The sequence below is a fragment of the Eschrichtius robustus genome, chromosome 5 (genome assembly GCF_028021215.1).
Source record: "Eschrichtius robustus isolate mEscRob2 chromosome 5, mEscRob2.pri, whole genome shotgun sequence".
In the NCBI taxonomy this organism is placed as follows: Eukaryota; Metazoa; Chordata; class Mammalia; order Artiodactyla; family Eschrichtiidae; genus Eschrichtius; species Eschrichtius robustus.
In genome coordinates this window covers 135,754,792-135,776,299 of record NC_090828.1, presented here as the reverse complement: position 1 = coordinate 135,776,299, position 21,508 = coordinate 135,754,792, and the positions used below count along the sequence as shown (strand labels likewise).

Below are 21,508 nucleotides of genomic sequence, written 5' to 3'. Positions count from 1 at the left end.
GGGTGTGCCTAAAGCTGATAGGTTCACGGGGCTCGGAACTTTCAGGGATTTTTTTTTTTTTTTTTTTTTTTTTAGAGATCAGTTTAACTCAAAGAATTAGGTATTTTATATATAGCTATTAAAAGGGTGGAAACATTATTTTATAAAGACACAATCATTTTTTAAAACCTGGCAAATACAGAGAAAAATAAATGGACGTTAACATGTCCTTAATCCTTCGGCTCAGAAATCACTGCAGTTAACAATTTGATATCTTTCCCTGCCAAGAAGCATTCATGTTCAATCGAAGTTCTCCTTTAATCTTCAGATGAATGGCCCTCTCTAAACCTTTGTAACACTTCAGTATTTAGGACTTGCAATCATTTTCAAACTCTTCTTACTGGAGTCCCTCTGGCCGATTTACGATTCTCCAAACACTTTTTATTTGACCATTTTTCCATGTCTTTGCACATGTTCTCTCTGCTGAAAATATTTTCCCCTCCCCTTGCCTTCCTGGTAAACTTGGATGCTGCCTTCAGAATCCAGCCTCTACCACCTCCTCTAAGAAGACTCCTTTGCCCTACTCTCCTGGCCCTGCAGAGCAGATCACTCCATCCCTCAGCGTTTCTTCTATACTTTGTAAATCTGATAACTCTGAGTTTTAAAAGCAGGACAGTCCCAGCTGAGGGGTTTCCTGGGCATGGGATTGAAGTGCTAGAACCAGGAAAGTGCCAGGAAGACTGGGCTGAGCCGGCTGCCCTCTGGGCACCAGGAGCGGGCGGGGGCGAGGGCTGCCCCTGGTGAAGTGTGATGTGTGCTCCTCAGCCCACGGCTCCCCTGTGCTCCTGGGGGGTGGGTCTGCAGGAGGGGTTGGGAGGTGTGGCTAGAGGGCTGGTCAGAAGGAGCGGGTCACTCAGGGCTTTGGAGTGATGGGGTGAGAGGGTAGGACAAAAGAGTTTGGGTAGGACTAACGGGTGGCACTCTCATGTGGGGAGGTTCAAGTTCAGGTGTCAGGTGTTTGCTTTGAAACCCCAGAACAAACCCTCTGCCTTGACTTAGAAGGTGGGTTTACTGGGGGAGGGGCCTTTGGAGAATATGTAGAGGCTACAACCGTTCCCAAGTCCCAGCTTTGTGGGACAATTTCCTCAACTCCCCGCTGCCTTTAGGGGACACTTCTGTCTGCATGATGTTAATGGTATTGTCTAAGAGAACAGAAGTTTCAGCCGTTCAGTGAGTAGGAGAACATCAGGGTGATTGCCTGCTTTTATTTATTTATGTTGAAATGCGAAGTTCCCTGAGCTAGCAATGAGCTAGGGAGAAGTGTGAAGCTCAGAAGGACACCGCAAGCTATAGCTCACAGACTTAGTCTGTCCTGAAACACAGTTTGGGGTCACAGCTGTGACCAGTGGGGGCCAGTGTGGGGTTCAGAGCAAGGCTAGGGCAGGGTTAGGATGGAGAGACAGGGGCGTGAGACCTAGGACAAGGAGCAGTGTGGCTTGAGGGAGCCGGGAGAGAAGTCAGGGAACCCTGGTCGGCCCTCCAACTGCACCCCTCCCTCACCAGAGCGGCTCTCCCTCCAGCCCCCCTTCCCTGTGGATCTAGGGTCCTGACAGGCCCTGATGCAGGTGCCTTGGCACCTCACCCACCAGGATGCTGTGCTGGACATTTTCTTACAGAGCCAGAGTCCCCCGGTCCACCTTCAAACCACCCTTGAGGGAAGGAAAGCAGGGTCATGGCAGGTCCTCCCTTGAGTGTTTCCTCTGGCCCTCCTGGCTGTTTGAGGGGCCCCCAGACAGCATACCTGCAATGACGGCGATGTCTATCTCACTCGAGGCCATCCCGGGGTCGGGCTCTGTGGACAGAACAGAAGAGCCTGAGGTGAGAGAGGACGGCTGCCCATGCCGTGCACTGGCCCAGGGTGCATGGGAAACTGCGTGGCACGCAGACAGGCCTCCGGCCGGGGGCACACAGAGCCGGGCCCAGGCTCTCCATGTCCGCTGACCGTTGCTGGAGCGCATCGTGTCACTCCCAGTGCTATCAGACCCCATTATGGCATCTCCAGGACTGAGCCAGCCATATGTGAGGGACCTCTGCTGCATCCCTGACCCAGAGCCCTGCCTGCACCTGCAGATGCTCACCAGACACCTGCGGGGGTGTGAGGGCAGGCACGACTGTGTTTAGTGCAGTGTCACCTGCCTCTTCAGCCCTCAGCTTTTCTCATGATGATGGTAAAAACAGGCCACCTGTGGGGTGTCTACACATGTCAGGTGTTGGTTTAGTTGCCATCCATCTAGTACACCAGGTACATGGTATTATTAACCCATTTCACAGGTGGGACACTGAGGCTCAGAGAGTGATGTGCCCACCGTCACACAGCTGGTCTGGTGGGCGAGCTTGAGGCCGGGACTTAAGGCTGTGCTCTCTGGGGGGCACTTTCTCTCTTCTCACTTGAAGATGCCCCTCCCAGGAGGGCTCCTATCCAGAGATCCCTCCCTAAGACCCTCCGCAGGCCTCTGCATCCTTCTTCTGAGGGAAGGGCCACTCGGTGGTGCTATCCAAGTTATTAAGTGCGTTTTTCAGAAGCTCAGTGGTCTAGCCAGAAGGCTACGATGTCCAGGAGAGCAGGGACCTCTCCTCTGGGATATGTGTGAGAGGAAGGATTTATTAGAGCACGGAAATATCAGTGTTCACATGGAAATCCCATGTTCCCGTTACAAGGGCTCCACGTATTAAAGCAGAGAAGGCTGCTTCATAATAGTCATTTCCGCTCAGATAATCACTTTAATTATAGCGTGATGAGGTCATTCTCCCCAGCGCAGCTGCCAGATGCCTCTTTCTGATAAGAAGCTGGCTGGTGGTGGAGGGAAGTGGGGGGGGGGGGCGGTCCAGGCTTGAGGCCCGGAGGAGGAGAGCCAGGCTGGGAACTCTGAGGCCAGCACAGAGCCTAGAGGTGGGGGAGAGGAGAAAACAAGGCCTCAAGTCAGCAAAGAGACAGAGCAGGTATCAGGGCAGGGGGAGGGAAGTACAGACAGGAGAAGGTCAAATGGATGCTGGACTTTGCAATCCAGGGTGGTCAAGTGCAGCCTGGGACTTAGTATCTAGCACATAGTAGGTACTCTAAACATTTACTGAATGCATGATCGAGGAGATAAATGCACACAATAAATGAATGCATGCAGAGGCCAGAGTTCTAGAACTTACTCCATCACTGAGCACCTCCCACTTCAGCAAGAAAGAATAGCCCCTTCCTTAAGTTGGCATGGATGGTTGTAGAAGCTCAAACACCCAGGATTGCTGTTAGGAATTTTCCAGGTGAAAGCAAGCCTTTCTTAAGTCAGTTTGTCCAAGGCAGCCAGGATTAGAAAGGACTGCTATTTCTTCTTTTAAAAACAATTAGCAATTGCTTACCATGTGCCAGGTACTGTTCTTAGCACTTAATGTGTTTTAACTCGAATAGCCCCTGTGACAATGCCATTCAGTAGCAGTTATTATTGTCCCCTTTCTACAGATTTGGAAGCTGAGTTCCAGAAAAGTGTAATTGATTTCTCTGGGTCAGAATCTCTCCTGTTTGAGCCTGAGCAGCCTCAAGATGACATACCTAACCCTGCAGGGCCCTGCTCAGTGGTGAGCCTGGGTAAGCTGGGTGAGGACCAGAGGTATTCGGCTTGGATCACTTGGAGTGAATTTCTTGGCTTGGGCGTAAGGACCAGAGCTGAATTTGTTCAAGTTGCACCATGTGACTGGACTCCAGGGCAGTGACACTTCAGCCTGGCCAGACCGGCCACCTAGGTCAGAACTGGCACAGAGGAGGAAGCTTGGGCCTGTCTGGGAAGGTGGGGATGGTATAAGACAGTGGTTGTCAAAGTGTGGTCTCTGGAACAGCGGCATTTCCTGGGAGCCTGTTAGAAATGCACATTCCTGGGCTCCACCCCAGACCTACTGTACCAGAAACGCTGGGGCTGGGGCCCAGTAATCTGTGGTAACAGGCCTGCAGGTGATTCTGATGCACGCTCAGGGTTGAGAACTGCTGGTGTAAGAGAAGGCTTCCCAGAGAGGGTTTATCAGGATGGCCCCTTGAAGGATGAATAGGAGTTTGTGGTACAAACAAGAGTATAAGCATTTCAGGCAGAGAGCTTAGCCCCTACAACAGCCCCTCACCTCTCTCTAGTTCTCAGTTTTCTCCCCAAATGACTGCTTGCCATCCATGGTACCTAGGGTCCTGAAACCTGGGCTTTGATCTCTTGCTTCTGGAGATGCTGCAGTGAGAGTCCTCACTGGCTACACCACCTCATGCTGTTTCAGCCAGCAGCAATGGTATGAGATATTTGCAGAAGGCTAGTTGGAGTGAGCTTGGATCCCTCCCAGGAAGTTGATGGGTTGCTGTGCAACTGGATTACGAGCCTGGAATGAGAGTCCAGCCCTTGCTGAGTTTCAAGGGTAAGTAGGAGCTTGGGATTAGAATCACTCTGAGCTCAGGAACTGGGGTGGGGGCCGATGAGTAGCTTGAGGGGGGTGGATTTTATGGCAAAGAAAAGTGTTATTTATGGCCAAGTGTGCATCTGAGATCAGAACAGACAACGGTCTACTCCTGAGACTGGACAAGCATGAGTGGCCTTCACCCTTTCTTTAGAGACCCAAAGCGCCCTGCGCGTTTCCTTCCTAGCTCTCCTCAAGGTTGCAACGTCCCCGCCAGAGAGAAAGCTCTTCGAGTCCCAGAACCACATCTGTCTTACTCATAGTCCTGCGTGCCTGGCACAGAGTAACCGTTGTTGAGAGTTATTTGAAAACCTAGTCCTGTTTGGGGAACAGAGGATGAAACTGTGCCCTGCACTGTCCCCATCACTCTGATGGCCCTTGGGTTCAAATCCTGGCGTGACTGACTCAACGGCCGCGTATTCAGTGAAATGCTTAATACCGACTGGCTTTAGTTTCTGTGTGTGTAAACAGGGATAACAAACCCACTTTGCGGTAAGTGTTAGAAATGATACACACACACGTGACAAATATTGTATATATGTTATATAGACAGTTACTATGTGGTACGTAGCTCAGAATAGGTGTTTTTCCGTTGTAGCCACTGTTTTGATTGTGAGTCTTATTATTACTCTGGTCTGCATGGAATTCAATGCCATTCACCTAAGGGACCAGTTCCCAGAAGCTGTGGGTCCAGGCAGACGCTGGATGCTGGTCGTGAATTCCCAGCATCGTCCGGCTGACAGTCAGACAGCACCGGATGCTCAGTGTCTCTCTTTCCCGTATCACTGCAGGGACCAGGAGAGCTTCCAAGAAACAAAACGTGAGTCTCTGACCTCAGGGGGCTTACAGTTTCCCTGGGTGGTGTGATTGTGATGGATGAATTATTTAGGGCAGTGTTTGTCACACAGGAAGCCCCAAGTCACTGGTGGGTCACAACCAGCTAGAGAGAGAAAGAGGCAAAGAAAGAGAAAGGGAGGGAGAAATGAAGACAGAAACCAAAACAGGAAAAGAGAGAAGAGACAGAGAAAATAGCTTAGAAACCACCAGATCCATCATAGGCAGTCGGGATACTGTTTGGGGAGCTCTGATTTCTTTTGTGCACACACACACCACAAGCATATGCATCTGAGTCACAGTGTAAAGGGGGTTTCTTACTGAGGGCGGCATTTACCACGATTTTCGGAGACCGTGATTTAGACGACAGCACGACAAGAGGGAATACACGAAACCCTTCGTGTCCTACAGTGTCGGGTTCAAGGGTAGCCCGTCTAAGAGATCAAGCAAGGAGCAGGCAGATGGAGAACAAAGCACAGCCTCATACCAGTGAAGGCTGATGTGGGTGATGGCGGCGGAATGGCCAAACAGCCTGACACCTCTGGGCTTCTGAACACCCCGGTGTGGCCACTCAGCTGCAGGCCTTGCCACAAGGCCAGGGCCAAGGGCAGGGACAACAGATGTTTCCCGTAGCTGTGGATCCAGAGAGGGAGGGGAAGGGAAGGGTTGTTCCTGCCCCCAGCTCACAGGCAGGGAAGTCACCACCTCCCATGGAGGCATGGTGGGGAGTGAGGGCACGGATCAGGGAGGGAGACCAATGCTTTCCTAGAGGTCTTGGGAAATGTCGGGGGTGGGAAGAATGTTCCAGGACTAGGGAAGCTCTGACACAAGTCCTGGGGGCTCAGCCTCAGGGGGAGCAGGAGGGGGAGGGGGACTTACTAGGCAGCAGGCTCTGGGTGAAGTTGCCACTTATGTTCCTCATAGCAAGCGAGCAAAAGGGAAGTGTTTGTCCCCAGAGAGCTTGAGCAAGGGGTCAACATCTCACAGCCAAAAGAGGCAGAGTCTGTGTTGTAACCTGGGATCCCCGGCTCTAAAATGTGTGCTCTCTCCAGAGCGCAAGCTGCCATGGTTGGGAATGGCTTCTCTCCTGTGCCATCTGCAATGTGGCTGCAGCCAGAGCCCTGCTGATTCTCTAGGTCTGCAGGGTGGTCAGCCGCGTGTTTCCTGGTCAAAGGCAGCACCCCTGGGAGGTAGCAGGGTGCAGAGGTGCTGCCCCTCATGCAGGCGACATTCTCCGCTCCAGCTGGCAGCTTGGGCACAGCTAACAGGGTGCAGCACTTTAGCAGCGGCTGGATCCTCAGGGCTCCAGGGGTGCTTTTCAGACGTCAACAGAGAGCAGTGCTCAGGCACTGGCTCCAGGGACACAAGTCGACCCTCCTGTTGCCACCAAGAGCCTTGCTTCTCTTGTGTTTTCCGATGAAGCTGTGCTGGGAAGTGCTTTTTCCTGCAAGGGTTTGTCTTCAGCACCTCCTGACCCACCTCTAATGGTTTTTCCTATTGCCTCAGGGGTCCTGCAGGAAGCACCCCATTCCTGTTTCCCATCGCCCACCTGGTCCAGCCAAGAGGAAGAATTCAGGCACGGGGCAGAAGACTCTGGGAAGAGTAAGATTATTTGAGCCTTAGTAGCACGAAGGGAAACGCTTGTTGACCAAAAGGTTTGCCATCAAGTCCTTGAAGAATTCATGCCATGACAACGGTGTCAATGCCAGCAGTTGGCAGACGTGGCAACCACATCTGCTGCTTGATGGTTTGCTCTGTGCTACTTACACTGAGAGCCTTCTTTTTCAGGGGGCTTGGGGGGTGATGGCTTTGCGTGAGGCTGGCTTGAGTTCAGGGGAAGGACAGGAACGTTTGTGACCCTAGATAGTTCTCCTTGGCTCACACTGGAGTTTCTCCTTCCTTTTCTAGATTCTGGCCTCAAAGGCCTGATGCAAGTGAAGTAGAAATCAGCTGACCACTGACGTTTACTAACTGACTTTCCTTTGTGGTAAGAAAAAGGTCAAAGACATTTACTTTTCTTTGATGGTCTGTTGTTATCTCGCACTGAAAGGGTGTAGCATTCAAGCTACAACAGGGGAAGAATTGGTCTCAGAATATAAGAGCCCCAAGGAAAGAAACGGATAGCTCACTATCCACTGTCCATCTCTCTTGCAAGCCAGCCAAGGTTGGCTGAGCAGTCAGCATTTGCCCAGCCACAGGCTTCACCGGATGCAGAGAGGATGAGGTCTGTCCCCAGAAGGTTTAGGACTTGGTTGAGGAGACACGGCACATTTACATGAAAAGTTAGACTCTGTGTGTTTAAGTGTCAAAATGAGCAGTAAAGATGTGCCTGGGAAATAGAGTCACAGATGGAGAAACCAAACTTATGGTTACCAAGGGGGAACAGGGGGAGGGATAAATGGGAGATTGGGATTGACATATACACACCACTATATGTAAAATAGATAACTAATAAGGACCTACTGTGTAGCACAGGGAACTCTACTCAATACTCTGTAATGGTGTATATGGGAAAAGAATCTAAAAAAAGAGTGGATACATGTATATGCGTAACAAATTCACTTTGCCGTACACATGAAACTAACACAACACTGTAAATCAACTATACTCCAATAAAAATTAACTAAAAATAAACTTTCTTTAGCACCTACTACATCCCAGCAACGTGGTGGATAGTTAAGGCAAGGCCCCTGCCTTCAAGGAGCAGACCATATAGCAGAGACAAGGATGTCTGTGGGTAACTTTGGAAAGGGTAGGTTTCTGGGTTCTCACGAAGGCTTCCTGGAGGAGGTGGTCCCCAAGGCTGGCCTGCTGAGGTGCTGAGTGGGTGATGCCAGCAGCAGTGGTGAGAGAAGGACGTGGAGGGAAAGCTCACGGTGGGGAGGTGAAGCAGGAGGACCTCCACGTGGGCCTGCCTCCTGGGATCCTGGTCATCGGGTGTCGGGGTCTGGGGTCCCGGCAGCTGCAGGTTGTATGCTGGGGAGGGGGGTTACCTGCCTGCAGCCTCCGGCAGGTCACCCTTCCTACCTGTGCAGAGAGCCTGTGTCCCCTTCCCCGGGCTTGCAGACCAAATTCTCCAGACAAAGTACCTGGTCAGGCGAGGCCAATGTGGATTATGACCTGCCTTTTGTCAGAATGTGCCTGCCATTCTCAAGGTCAAAACTATTGCCTTCATGGTCCCTGTGTGTCACCTTATAAACAATCTCCCCAACCCCAGGGCTGCCAGAGTGCTGTGCAATGTTATTACACTGCTCTGAAACCCCATCCAATGATCCAGCCACGCTTTCCTCCTCCTGGCTGTGATCCTGCCTTCCCTGTTGCCCTGGTGCCTGATGCTGCTATATAAAAAAGCACAGATGTCTGGCGGGTACCGAAGCCTTGCAGGCTGCAACATGCCAGCCACGTCAAAACACTGGCGGGTGAAGAACTGGGGCCTGCGAGGGGGTAAGGAGAGGTAGACTCCCTGCTCTGGAGAACAGAGCCATTCCCGGCATCAGTAAACTGGGGAAGATGCAGCCTGGGGGCAGAGGCAGGAGAGGGGGTCTTCCTGCCTCTGGATCCTTGCTCAGGGAGTTTTCACACTCAGGCAGTGTCGTTTGGGGGATGTGCTCAGGGGACGGGAACTGAAAGCTGAGGATGCTGTAACTCACAACCCAGAGTGTCCAGGCTTTCCTCCACCTATATTTCCCTGCTATTATCCCTGAGCTTTTTGGTTTTTTTAAATTGAGCCTTATTCCAATACAATGACCAGTCTGCCTCAGTTAAGCTACAGGGTCTAAGTAAAAGGAAATTTTACTGCTTTGTCTCTGTTCCTGGGGCCAGAGTATAAAAAATGGAGCCCCTGTCTCCCCAGCCCAGGATGGTGGCAGCAGTGGGAGTCAGCAAGAAGCCCTAAAGTTGGGGGCGGGGGGTGAGGGCGCATCTGGGGAGACCAGGGTCTGCTGAGCAAGATGAATTCGCCACTGTCCACATGCGGACGCTCCTCTGAGAGAGGGGACCTTGTCAGCTTGGGCTCTGTGGGGTTTGGGGTTTGTTCAGGAGGCAGCAAATATCCCCAGGGCACAGAGTGAGGAAAGGGAACCACCGTTCCCACCCCACGCCCTGCGCCCACCGCCTCCTGAGGATCTGAGGGTTTCTAAGAAAATGGAATTCAAAAGAGGCAGGAAGAAGGGGAGGAGAAGATCCCAGTCCGGCTGCTGTGCCTGGTGCTGGGGAGGATGCTGGAGCTTGGTCTCCGTCCGCTGCTCAGGCTGGGGTCGGGGGTGCTGGAGAGGTGTCTGGTTCAGCAGGCGTCAACAGAGGCTCAGACTTGAGACCACCGAAAGGAGCTCAGCAGGTTTTCTCTTCCTGGGAGGAGGAGAAAGCCTGCCCCGGAGACAGCTGGTGTGGCTTTAGCTCACTGGGAGAGGAGACCCAACTATTTAACTTCTGATTTGCACCTGCCTGTCTCTTTATCAAGCCCACTGATCTTCATGGTGAAAGGAGCACAAGTTTAAGAGGAAACGGGGGGCTTCCCTGGTGGTGCAGTGGTTGAGAATCCGCCTGCCAATGCAGGGGACACGGGTTCGGGCCCTGGTCTGGGAAGATCCCACATGCCACGGAGCAACTGGGCCCGTGAGCCACAACTACTGAGCCTGCGCGTCTGGAGCCTGTGCTCCGCAACGGGAGAGGCCGCGATAGTGAGAGGCCCGCGCACCGCGATGAAGAGTGGCCCCCGCTCGCCACAACTAGAGAAAGCCCTCGCACAGAAACGAAGACCCAACACAACCAAAAATAAATAAATAAATAAATAAATCTATAAAAAAAAAAAAAAAAAAGAGGAAACGGAAGCTGAGGAGGAGAGGAGGCGGATGTCACCCGAGAGTGAGATAGCGTCCCTGCTCTGACCAAGGTCAGGGTCCAGGCTCCGGAGGCCCTCACACCCCTCCGGGAGAGGGGCGCACTGGAGCCCTCCTCTCTGTGTGTGCACAGGACCGCGCTCAGCCTCTGGGGTTTGTGCGGTGTCCGGGTCGGTGTGTGGAGCTGGTGTCAAGGCCTCTTATGCTGTGGCCATTCCCAGCTGACGGCCCCCTCCTTCGTCTTACTCTGTCCGGCTAGGTCGAGCGGCACCTCGAAGGTGGGATTTGTCCTCACGGGTAGTTCTAGTTCTGCAGCTCTGTTCCCGATCCCTACCCAGATCCAGCCCATTTTCTCAGCCTCAGGCTCCCCAGGCTCGGCTGGGCTCAGAGGTCCCCAGACACAGTCCATTCCCAAGGCCCCATCTTTCTCCATCCTCCCGAGAGGGGCTCTGCCTACTCAGAGCTCACTCCTCGACTCCCCTCTGGACTCTTACACGTGCTTCAGCAGCTCACACAGGGGTGACTCTCTGACCTCTGACCTCTGATCCCTAGAGGAAAAGAATGCCTGATTCCCAGGGCGGACACACATGGCAAGCCTGGCACGGAATGAGGGTTCGGTATGGCGGGTCCTCCAGGGAAACAACATCCTTCACGCCTCTGTTTCTCTTTCAGGGCTAAAGGGACACTGGGAGCCTGGCAGCATCTGGGAGGAATTTGCTGAGTTATGGATAAAGAGGGAACAGATAAATTACTCACCATCCACTGAGTACAAGACGCAAGGCCCTAAGGAGGGAAGGAATTAAACAACTTTAGGAGTCTTACTAGTCTTCTCAAATGGCACGTTACCCATCCTTCCCATCTCGAGGTAGGATGACACCTATGGCATAGCGCAGACTTTCACAGGCAAGTTACCCCACGTCCTGGAGCCTCCTTTCCTGTCTCTGTTACACAGAGATAGTAAAACCCCAGCCTAACAGGACTGACAGCTGAGGCCCTGGTTCTCAAGCTTGATTGTGCATCAGAAGTGCCTGGGGGACGGGATCTGTTACGTCCCAGCTCCCTGGGTCACTGCCCCCGCTGCCCAGATTCTGAGTCAGCAGGTCTGGGTTGCACTCGAGATTCTGCATTTCTCACATGTTCCCACGCAGTGCTGCTGGTCCAGGAGCCTCCCTCTGAGAACCGCTGAGCTCACGACCGTAAGTGCTGCTTACAGGGCACGAGGCTCCTTTCAAACACTGTCACACACCCCCCTTTGCAAGGGAGTGATGTGAGGCTTCAGCAACTAGAACTGGGGGGGCCTGGTACCCCCTCAGCAACGCAGACAAGCAGCCACCGTCACAGCTGATCTGGCCACGGCCTGAGCTCAGCACCCTTTCTTTCAGGACCAGGTGATGCAGCTGGAGACCTGGCACAGTAACACACTCTGAGAATTTGTCACCTCTGCCGGCTCCCCTGCCCGGCTGGGCGAGGGAACAGGGACACTGTGGCAGGGTCTGGTAGCTGCCCGCGCCCTCTCATCAATGACCCGTCAGGAGACTGCAGCCTTGTTCTCTGGAGATTCTGAAAGGGCCCTCAGCTGCCCTGGATGCCCATGTGTGCGCTGACCGCGCTGAGACCCAGGGAAGGAAAAAGAGCCACTGCTGACTCAGCGAAGTACACCTGGGCTCCCACGATGCGGCAGGAAAGCGCTTCCCCAAAGGAAGGTGTCTGGGGCACCAAAATGGCAGAGGAAGGAAGTGGATTCTTGGAGATATGGGGCTGGCCAAAAAGTTTGTTCGGGTTTTCCCGTAAGATGGTACGGAAAAACCCGAACGACCTTTTTGGCCAACCCAATAGTTTGAGGCGCCAGAAAAGGCACTGTGTATCTCAATCTGCATTGCTTGGCTTCCCAGATCCCAGCTCCACCAGAACCGGCGGAAGCTCAGAAGGCTCTGGACATGCGTTTTCCAGCCCCAGCTCCATCTAGGTGTGGGAAGACCGAGAGTACCCAGAAAGCTCCCCTGCATACTGGTGAGCTGAGCATGGCGGCCAGGCACAGAGTGGACGGGGGCAGCACGAGGGGCGGTCCTGCAGGGCGACCGAACCCCCCGCCCCACACCTAGACCACCTTGGGCAGTGGCAACCCCAGTCTCCTCGTGTGTCCGATGTGATGGCACTCCTCTGTAGGCTCCTTGTGAGCTAGTACGTGGTGAGCACCTAGGACAGCGCCTGGCGTAGACTGGCCATTTGACTGTCACTTATTATCCTTGACTGCAGTGTTGGCACAGCTTCGGTCAAAGTGGGATTCTCACAAATGAGCAACTTTCATTCTCTCATATGCTCTATGGCCAGTGTATCACCCTGAGCGTCAAACACTCCATTTCTAGTCATTGATCTAGAGAAATCATCTGAAACAGGAACAAAGATTCATGCTTGGCAAAGTGTATTGCCATTGGGTTTAAACTGGAAAATAAAAGAGGACAATCTAAATGCTCTACGTCGAGAAACTCGTTCTGTCAATTACGATACACCCACAGGATAGAATGTTCTGCAGTTACTGAAGGCATGGGTGGGAATTCTGAGCGACAGGAGGAAATGCTTACAGTATGATTTAATGGAAAGGAACAGGACTCTAAATATAAAGTATGTTAAATATGCAAAAAAAAGTCTTAGTAAAAGGAATGAAAGGAAATATACTTTCCTGAGATGGTGGCTTTTGGGTGGTTATGGGTGGGGGCTAGGTTATGGGGGTATTGTTTTCTTCTGATATATAGTTTTCACACACATCCACACCCACATATACATTCATGCACACACATGACCTCCTGTGACCCGCAGCCCCGCCAGTGACCCCCCTGGGCTGACGCAGGGGCTCCTCTAAGGCACGGTCCCCAGCCTTCACTGGCGGGACCGTGAGCATCTCAGGTTGGTGACAGTTATGTCCCAGCCAGGGCCAAGGATGTGGCTGGTGGGTAGGATCCAGGTATGATGGAGAAGACAGTTCTGCAAGGAGAAGCTGTGCCTCCCAGTGAGATTCGGAAGCCCAGGAAATGGGCCAGCAATGCCCTTCCCAGTCCTGATTTCAGGCTGGGGGACCAGCGTGGGGACCAAGAACTTGACCTCTCCAGCTTAGGGGAGAGCAGAGGGCAGGGTTATAAAGCCTCCCCCTGGGGGCACCCTGGACATCTGGCTGCTATGACGCTTTATCTGAAGAGAATGTCACCTCCTCCACACCCCTGTGAAAGCAGGGCCAGCCCCCTGCTAGATCTGTGTTTGTGCCTTTGTTTGTTTTCCCATTCACACCCCAAGGCTCGGCCGCTCCCCTGGCCTCCACTTCTCCAGGGACTATATTGCCTGGGGCTCTCTTCCCACTGGAAACCCTCCTTTCTGGATATGGATAATGATGTAATTGCCACCATTTGGGGGCTTGCTTTATAGGTGCATGTATTGGTGCAATTTCTTACAAGAGCCTCCGAGGTGGATGCTATAATGCCTATCACTTTACAGTGGAGGAAACTGGAACTTGCCCTAGGTCACACAGTGGTGACAGGAGGGACTGCGATGGGGTCTGTCTGATTCCAAAACTCATTCTAGAATCATCCCTTCAGAGAAGGTTCACTGAGGGTCCGTCATGTTCCCTGTTTTATTTTTATCTTTTATTTTTTTTAAAGTATAATTTTTTTATTATATTAATGTTCCCTGTTTTAGATCCTGAGGGTCTAACAGTGAACAATGCAAAGACCCACCCTCAGGGGGCTTCCATTCTATGGGAGGAAGCAGACAATAGGGGGTTAAAAATATGGATCCATGGGGCTTCCCTGGTGGCGCAGTGGTTGAGAGTCTGCCTGCCAATGCAGGGGGCACGGGTTCGAGCCCTGGTCTGGGAAGATCCCACATGCCGCGGAGCAACTAGGCCCGTGAGCCACAACTACTGAGCCTGCGCGTCTGGAGCCTGTGCTCCTCAACAAGAGGGGCTGCGATAGTGAGAGGCCCACGCACCGCGATGAAGAGTGGCCCCCACTTGCCACAACTAGAGAAAGCCCTCGCACAGAAACGAAGACCCAACACAGCCAAAAATAAATAAATAAACAAATAAATAAAAGAACGTGAATTTCTTTAAAAAAAAAAAAATATATGGATCCATGCTATAAGGCCAGGGGGCGATAAATCCTGAAGAAATAAAGAAGGGAGAAGGGGAGAGAGTGTGAACAGAAGTGTGATCAGGGAGGCCACCCAGAGGGGGCGGCTTTGGGGTTGTGCTAGACTGAATGCTTGGGTCCCCCCCAGATTCACATGTTGAAACCTAACCCTCAATGTGATGGAATTAGGAGGCTGCTGGGGGTGACTATGTCATGAGGGTGGAGTCCTCATGAATGGGATTAGTGAGTGTCCTTGTAAAAGAGACCCCAGACAGCTCCCTCAGCTCTTCTGCCACGTGAGGACCCACAGAGAAGACGGCCGGCTATGAACCAGGAGGTGGGCCCCCCACCAGACACCACATCTGCTGGTGCTTTGATCTTGGACTTCCCAGCCTCCAGAACTGTGAGAAATACACATCTGTTGTTTTAGCCCCCAGTCTATGGTATTCATTACATCAGCCAGAAAGGACTAATACGGGCTGAAATAAGGGAGCCCTGCAGACATTGGAATGAGTGTCCCAAGCAGACACCAGCCAGGCGATGTGTTCCTGGGTGACCCAGGGACCGTGTGGCTGCTGCAGAGTGAGTGAGAAGGGGCAGAGTGTAGAAGGGGCAGTGATGGCACGGCAGGCTGGACCCTACGGGCCTCTGCGAGGGATGGGAGGCCAGGGCGGGGGATCCGGCGGGAGCCGTATGAACTGTGTGTGCTTGAGGCCCGTCACTCTGGCTGCTGTGCTGAGGACAGACCCTGGGTAAGGATGGGAGAGGCTACAGCCATGGTCCAGGCAAGTGCTTGGACCAGAACCATGGTGGTACAGGTGATGAGGGACAGGGAGATTTTGGATATATTGGGACTGTGGGGCAACTTGGGCTTGCTGATGGATTAGATGTGGAGTGTGCAAATAAAGAAAAAAAAAAAAATAGAAGAGTCAAAGTTTGGGCCTGAGCAGGAAGGATGGAGTTGTGGTTCACTAGGAGGGGGACCTGGGGGCAAGGTCTTGTGGGGGGCGACATCAGTGCTGGCTGAGGATGTGTTATGCTCAGGGAGCCTGTTAGATGTGAAATGCACAAAGGTTAGTTTCGAAGACTAGTTAATAAAACTATTTTCTTTTTTTTTGCACAGAAGCTGGTAATCTAGGACCTACGTGTGAACAACTTTATATATGAATATTTTTTGTGCTTGGTTTACTTGGGTTGGCATGATACATTATAGTTAAGTTCCTTGAACACTGTGGATCCCCCTAATGTGTATGAATGACTGAGGCTTTGTAAATCAAGGGACGTTTCCTCCCTTGCTTGGGGAGAGCTCGGGGAGAGGTGAGGGCTGAGGGAGGGGCTGGGGGGAGGCGGTCTCCAGCATCTTGATGGTACTCACAGACCCCCGCGAGTGTGAATGAAGGAGAGGACCCAGAGCTGAGCCCTGGCGCTTGGACACGTGGAGCCCAGGACGAAGCAGGCAGTGAGCCAGGAGGAGCCCAGGGGGAGCGGTATCTGGGAAACAGGGCCACCCACCCCTGCAGCGGCTGGGCGGCCCCCATCACAGCTCTCCTCCTGCTCTGTCTACAGCTGCCCCGTGCTCCCTGGGGCCTGTGTGTGTACCAGACTCCACCTCCTCACACACTATAAACATCACCGCTGAGACCTCCCCCCTCTCTCCTGCGGCATCAAATCGGCCCCCCCCAGCAGATCCCCCCTGACAGCCCGCTGTTCTCCAAACTTAAGAAAAGACAAACCTCCCTTCTTCACACCCTGTCTCTCTCCCATTCCTGGCCCCTTTCTCTGCCCTCCTGTACAGCAAAGCTCCTCAAAAGGATTTCTACACCTTCTTTCCACGTTTCAGGTACTTATTTTTTCAGTGAAATAAGCTCCCTTGATAATGTTGGTGCTTGGAGGGGTGAGCGGGGGAAGCAATTGGACAGAGAATTCAGGTTTGGGATCACACCAACAGGTGGGACCAGTCAGTGTGAGGATGTGTGAGTATGCGTGTGTGTGTGTGTGCATGTGTGTGTGTGTGTGTGTGTGTGTGAGAGAGAGTGGGGTGTGCTCCCAGCCATGGTCAGCTGTTTGAATTCAGGTACACAGGAGGGGGAAGAGCTGTATTTATTGATCCAAGCCTGGGCCAGTAGGAGAAAAGGTTAAGAGAGTTCATTGGGCATTCAACAGAAACCATCTGGGGATACAGCAGTAAACAAAATAGCTGAAGGTTCTTGTCTCTCTGGAGTTTACATTCAGGGATAAGGATACAGACAAGAAAAAGGAGAAATAAACAAGCTATGGAGTATACTAGATAGTGCAAAGACAGAAAACAAAGCAGAAGAGAGGAGGGGGCTGTGAGTGGAGTCGCAAATTTAAATACTGTGGCCAGGGAAGGTGGCATTTGACTTAGCCCTGAAGGGGGTGAGGGAGGGAATATCTGGAGAAGAGTGTCTCCCACAGCGAGAACAGCAGGTGCAAAGGCCCTGGGGTGGGAGCAGCCCCAGTGTATTTAAGGACCAGCCAGCAGGCCAGTGTGGCCGGAGTGAAGTGAGCCCGGGGTGAGCTGTAGAAGATGTAGTCAGAGACTTAAAAGTGGCTGGATGATGGACCTAGAGATCACTGGACAAGCTTCAGCCCTTATTCTAAAATAGACGGGGGCCATGGAAGGATTTTGAGCAGAAGAGTGACATGAAGTGACCGTCATGCTGTCAGGTGCTCTGGCCGCTGTGCAGGGGAAGGGGACCAGCTGGGGGCCATGGTACCATCCAGAGGAGAGAGGATGGTGGCTCGGACTTCCGTGGGAGAGGCAAGAGGTGGTGGGTTTGGAATGTCTTTCCTAGGGACTCTGATGATGGGCTGTGGAGTCTAAGATGCTCAGGGGAAGAAGTGAGGCGATGGAGGGTGGTGGACGGCAGGAAGTGGTCAGGTACTGGATTCGCGGTGCCCACGCGGCTGAGGAATTGCCAGAGTGGAGATGTGAAGTCAGCAGGGGCCCGAGCTAGAAATGCCAGGAGCTGTCGGGGAGCAGGATGGTTGAAATGAAGACTTTGGAAGTCTCCGGGCATGTCTCGTTCTGGTCACGACTGCAGGAGCAGAAACTGATGCCAAAAGCGGGGAATTGAGGTAAGTAGTGTGTGTGTTGGGGGGGTTGGGATGCTGGAGGTGGTATCTGAGAGAGATGGCGGATGATTGCCTGGAGGTGGAGAGCATGATATGTGCATCAGGGAGAAAGGAATAACAGTTGTCTCCAAGTGGCCCATCTCCACGCTGTGCCTGGTGGTAAAGAGCGGGAGGGAAATGGTCACCACCTAAGAGGGTCAGCAGTGTCCTGAGGAGCCAGGCGTCTGCTGCAGGAGAGGGAAGCTGTGCTCAGTGGGGCTGGGGTGGGAGGCCGGGTGGTGCAGCCTGTGGTCCCCGTGGGCTGAGATGTCAGGGAGATGGCAGGTCTGGGGATGGGGGTGACCGAAAGGCCTGGGGGTGTCCAGGCGTCCTTGGCATCTGTGTGCCCTTCTCCCTTCCCTGTAGCTTTTCTCTTCCACATCATTCAGTCCCCAGGACGGACCCTCTGGGGATTCAAGGGCTAATATCACTGGCGTCAAGTCCATGGGGCCTGAGAATCTGAGTTGTCTGTCCCTCTCCATTGCCTCGGTGTTGGGGACCAGCCAGCCACATCGAGTCCACGTCCCACTGCCCAACATTTCAGAATCTCTGGACTCTCCCAGCCCTCATTTCAGGTAAAAATCCTCTAAATTTGTCTTTTATTGTTGTTTCTTGTGTGTGGTGAGCCAGCTGGCCAGAAGGAAGCTCCTGAGAGGTGGAGATGCTGCACTGTGCTATAGATGTTCCTGCTCAGTCATGGAGTTCAGGTCACGTCACCTCCTCTGAGAAGCCTTCCCGGATTTCTGCATGGGGCTTGTGTGTTCCTTCCTCTATTCCTGCAGGGGCAGCAATCTTTCTCGTATATGTTTTAGGCTTTGCAGCCCACATATGGTCTCTGTTCCATGTCCTTCTTTGTTTTATCGGTTCGTTTGTTTATCTGGTTTTTTTCACAACCCTTTAAAAATGTACAAACTCTTCTTAGCTAGTTGACTGTACTGAAATAGGCCACAGGCTGGGTTTAGCCCCCAGGCTGTAGTTTGCTGAACAACTCGTTCAAATCATCATTAAAGTGCTTTGCGGTCGTCTGTCTCTGCACTAATTTTTGAGCTACTAGAGGGCGAGGGTTGTATTTGACCCCTCACCATCTGACACAATGCTAGGTGAATGAATAAGTGATGTTGCATAAAATATCCTCTGACATTTCCCAACTGACTCTTTTATCATTATTTTTTCTACATACCTGCCTCTCACATGTTAAATAAATAACCTCCCTAAGAGTCTCCAAGTCAGCTATTAAACAGTCACTCTACAGATGTACACAAAGCTCCCAGTGATATTAATGGCTGTCATTTATTAAGTTCTTTGTTGGCAGCAGACTGTTGCAGAGGTGAAGCCAACATTGTGTGTGTGTGTGCACGCATGCGAGCGTGCGTACCTGTGCATGTGTGCATACGCACACGTGCTCACCCATGTGATTCAAGCACAGACCACTCGGCCTCTGTGCATCCCATGGTCACGCTGACGTGCCCTCCACGGTCCCAGCTCTCCAGCTGCATCAAGTACGCTAATCCTTACCACTTCTCCAAGCACTTAATTCACTTAAAAAATCATATAATTGCATTTTCAGCATAATTAGGTACCTAATTACATGACTAAATGTCCTCAATCAGGCTGCATGTGTAAAGAATGAGGACGTCGTTAGCCACGTTTTGTTATTAGGTTTCCAGGAGGCTCATCAGTTAGTGAACAGGAGGCAGAAAATGTTTTTCTCTTCCCTTCGTGGGGTTTGACAAGCAGGAGAACGAGCGGGACAGTGAGGGTGGTGGGAGGTGGCTGGGGACTTGTGCTGCCCTGGGATCTCGGTTAAAGCCTCGGGACAGCCTGTCAGATGAGGGCATGGAGTGCTCGCGGTCTACAGACAGACACTACCACTCCCCTCCCGGATGTGCTAACGGGAGGCCAGAGCGACCTAGAGACACAGGACCTTCAGTTCATGGGCCCAAAAGGTGAAGATGGAGCAAAGGATCCTCAACGGAAGGAAAGCGTGTTCCTCCTCCACTCCCTGGAGTGCTTCTCCTCCCCTCAAGCCAGGGTAGGCGCTGCACTAAGAGTTGCTGCCTTCTCCCCACTCTGGGTGGAAGGGTCCTGAGCCTCACCATTCCTACGTGTGCAGTGGGGCCATGAGTGAGCCTGCCTCTGGGGCGGTTGTGAGGATGACGTGAGATGATGTGTATGATGGTGTGGGATGAGTCTGTGAGCAATACACATTAGCTGATACTGAGTGATGCCACTGTGATTTGTTTTTTCTGCTGAAATTGTGTTTGAAAAGGGTGCTAGGAAAGAGAGGGTGCATTCTGATCTAAATACTGGGAGCGTGTTGCTTGGGGTGGTGGTAAAGAGAAGGGCGAATGTAGATCAGCAAACTGCTCTTTATAAAAATCGTCTGAAAGTGCTTCAAGGGGGCATCTTGTTGTGGGTGAAGGGAGCATGGGTTGCAATGGCAGAGGGATATGGCTGTGAGTCCAGGCTCCTCCACTATGATGTGTGACCCTGTTGCATGTGACCCTCTCGAACCCTCAGCTCACTGATCTGTAGAGAAGGACACACATGCCTGGCTCCCAGGGGGTTGGTACCCAACACATGACAGTTTTTATTATCCACATTTATTTGAGAATAGCTCCTTCTCACACACACCCACACAAATACACATACACACACACTTGGCCTCTGGATGCAGGGTCCCTAGGGGGGAAGCACAGGGGACCAGTTCCTGTGGCTTGGGGGTCAGGGAGTGCTGGCTTATCTCCTGGAAGAGTTGGGCTTCCTGAGTACTTCCTCTGTGCTGTTAGCCCTCTTCTGTCCTCTGGCTATCAGGGCAGGATATGGGCTTCAGGAAGTCACCAGTTCACCTCCTCATTTTGCATCAGGCAACGGAGCTAGGAAGTTGCTCACCCCTGGCTCAAGCCCCTCTGCTGTCTCGGTGCTCGGGGAGGAAAAGCCATTTCTCTTCACTGCTCCTGCCCCACCACCCCTATGTCCCATCCTCCCACTGTTTCCCTGGCTGATGGAGATACACTATAATATGTCTCAATCCATCACCCTGGAACACTCCTGCTCCATTTCCCCAGCATCTCTCTCCCCTAAAGGTCTTGTGATTTATGTTTCGCCTACATTAATCTTTTAAAAGCAAAGAAGCCATAAACACACACATAACTCTTCCTCCTGTCAGTTGAAATCCCATGACACAAATGCAATGCCATCTAAATTAAATGTTTCTTTCATAGAAAGTGATAAATGCCCTGGAGACTAATCAAAGAAAGCCAACAAACTTAGAGTTTGTTTCACTTCAGAATTTTGTAGGTGGTTTGTTTAAAGTCCGACAACTGGTTAACGTCTAATGACTGATGGCAATGGTGAGTTGCATCCTCCTGCTGTTTTAATGCAGCCAATATAAACAGGATGCATTGCCCATCTTGCCCCATCAGGAATCTTGGCACCTCAAAATTGGGTTAGAAATCTAATACATATTATGGGGAGAAGGGTAAGTGCAAACACAATTTACTATTCTATTGGACTGGTGTACTAATTTCTTAAACAAGCTAAGTAAGAGAGCAAAAACAGTTACCAAAAAAGACATTAGCCAATTACAGGGTTGGATCTATTTGAGTGATCAGGACTAGGGAGGGACTCCAAGATAAGCCAGATGGTCTAAGACAATATAGATTTCAACTAACTTTATCCTTATTACTATGGATGATTTTACATTGAAACAAATGTGATTTTTAATTTTACACCTTTCAAGTAACTATTTGGAATAGAAGAAGGAAGGAAAAATATGAATGACTAAATTCCGTACATGTCTTGAGTTTATTTTCCTCTCCTCCTTTTCCTTGTCTTATTACTTCTTCTACCATCACTATCCTATTCAATATCATTAATAAACTTTATCATTCATCTGCTTGGTGAGTAATAAGCAATGAACAGTCTTAAAGGTCAGGTTAGAGAAGGTGAGTCTTCTCTTGTAGGCAAGGAGCAGGTGAGAGATTATAGAAAAAGGGAATCTCTAGAAATTTTGTAGCACAGGGATGGACAGGAGGAGAGCTTTCTCTCTTCTAAGTTTAGAAGAGTCATTGGGAGCTATCAAGAGAGGATCAGCATGACACAATGGGAGATCAACAGGGCTGACAG

At 51.7% G+C, this 21,508-nt stretch overlaps 1 protein-coding gene across 1 annotated transcript in view; it reads right to left on the bottom strand.

Moving 5' to 3' along the window:
* The window catches only part of GYPC (glycophorin C (Gerbich blood group)), a 44,646-nt gene that overhangs the window by 1,055 nt on the left and 22,083 nt on the right, over window positions 1-21,508 (bottom strand). The window contains exon 2 of the mRNA XM_068545288.1: window positions 1,781-1,831. Coding sequence (XP_068401389.1) covers window positions 1,781-1,831 — 51 coding nt within the window. The remainder of the gene's footprint in view (window positions 1-1,780; window positions 1,832-21,508) is intronic.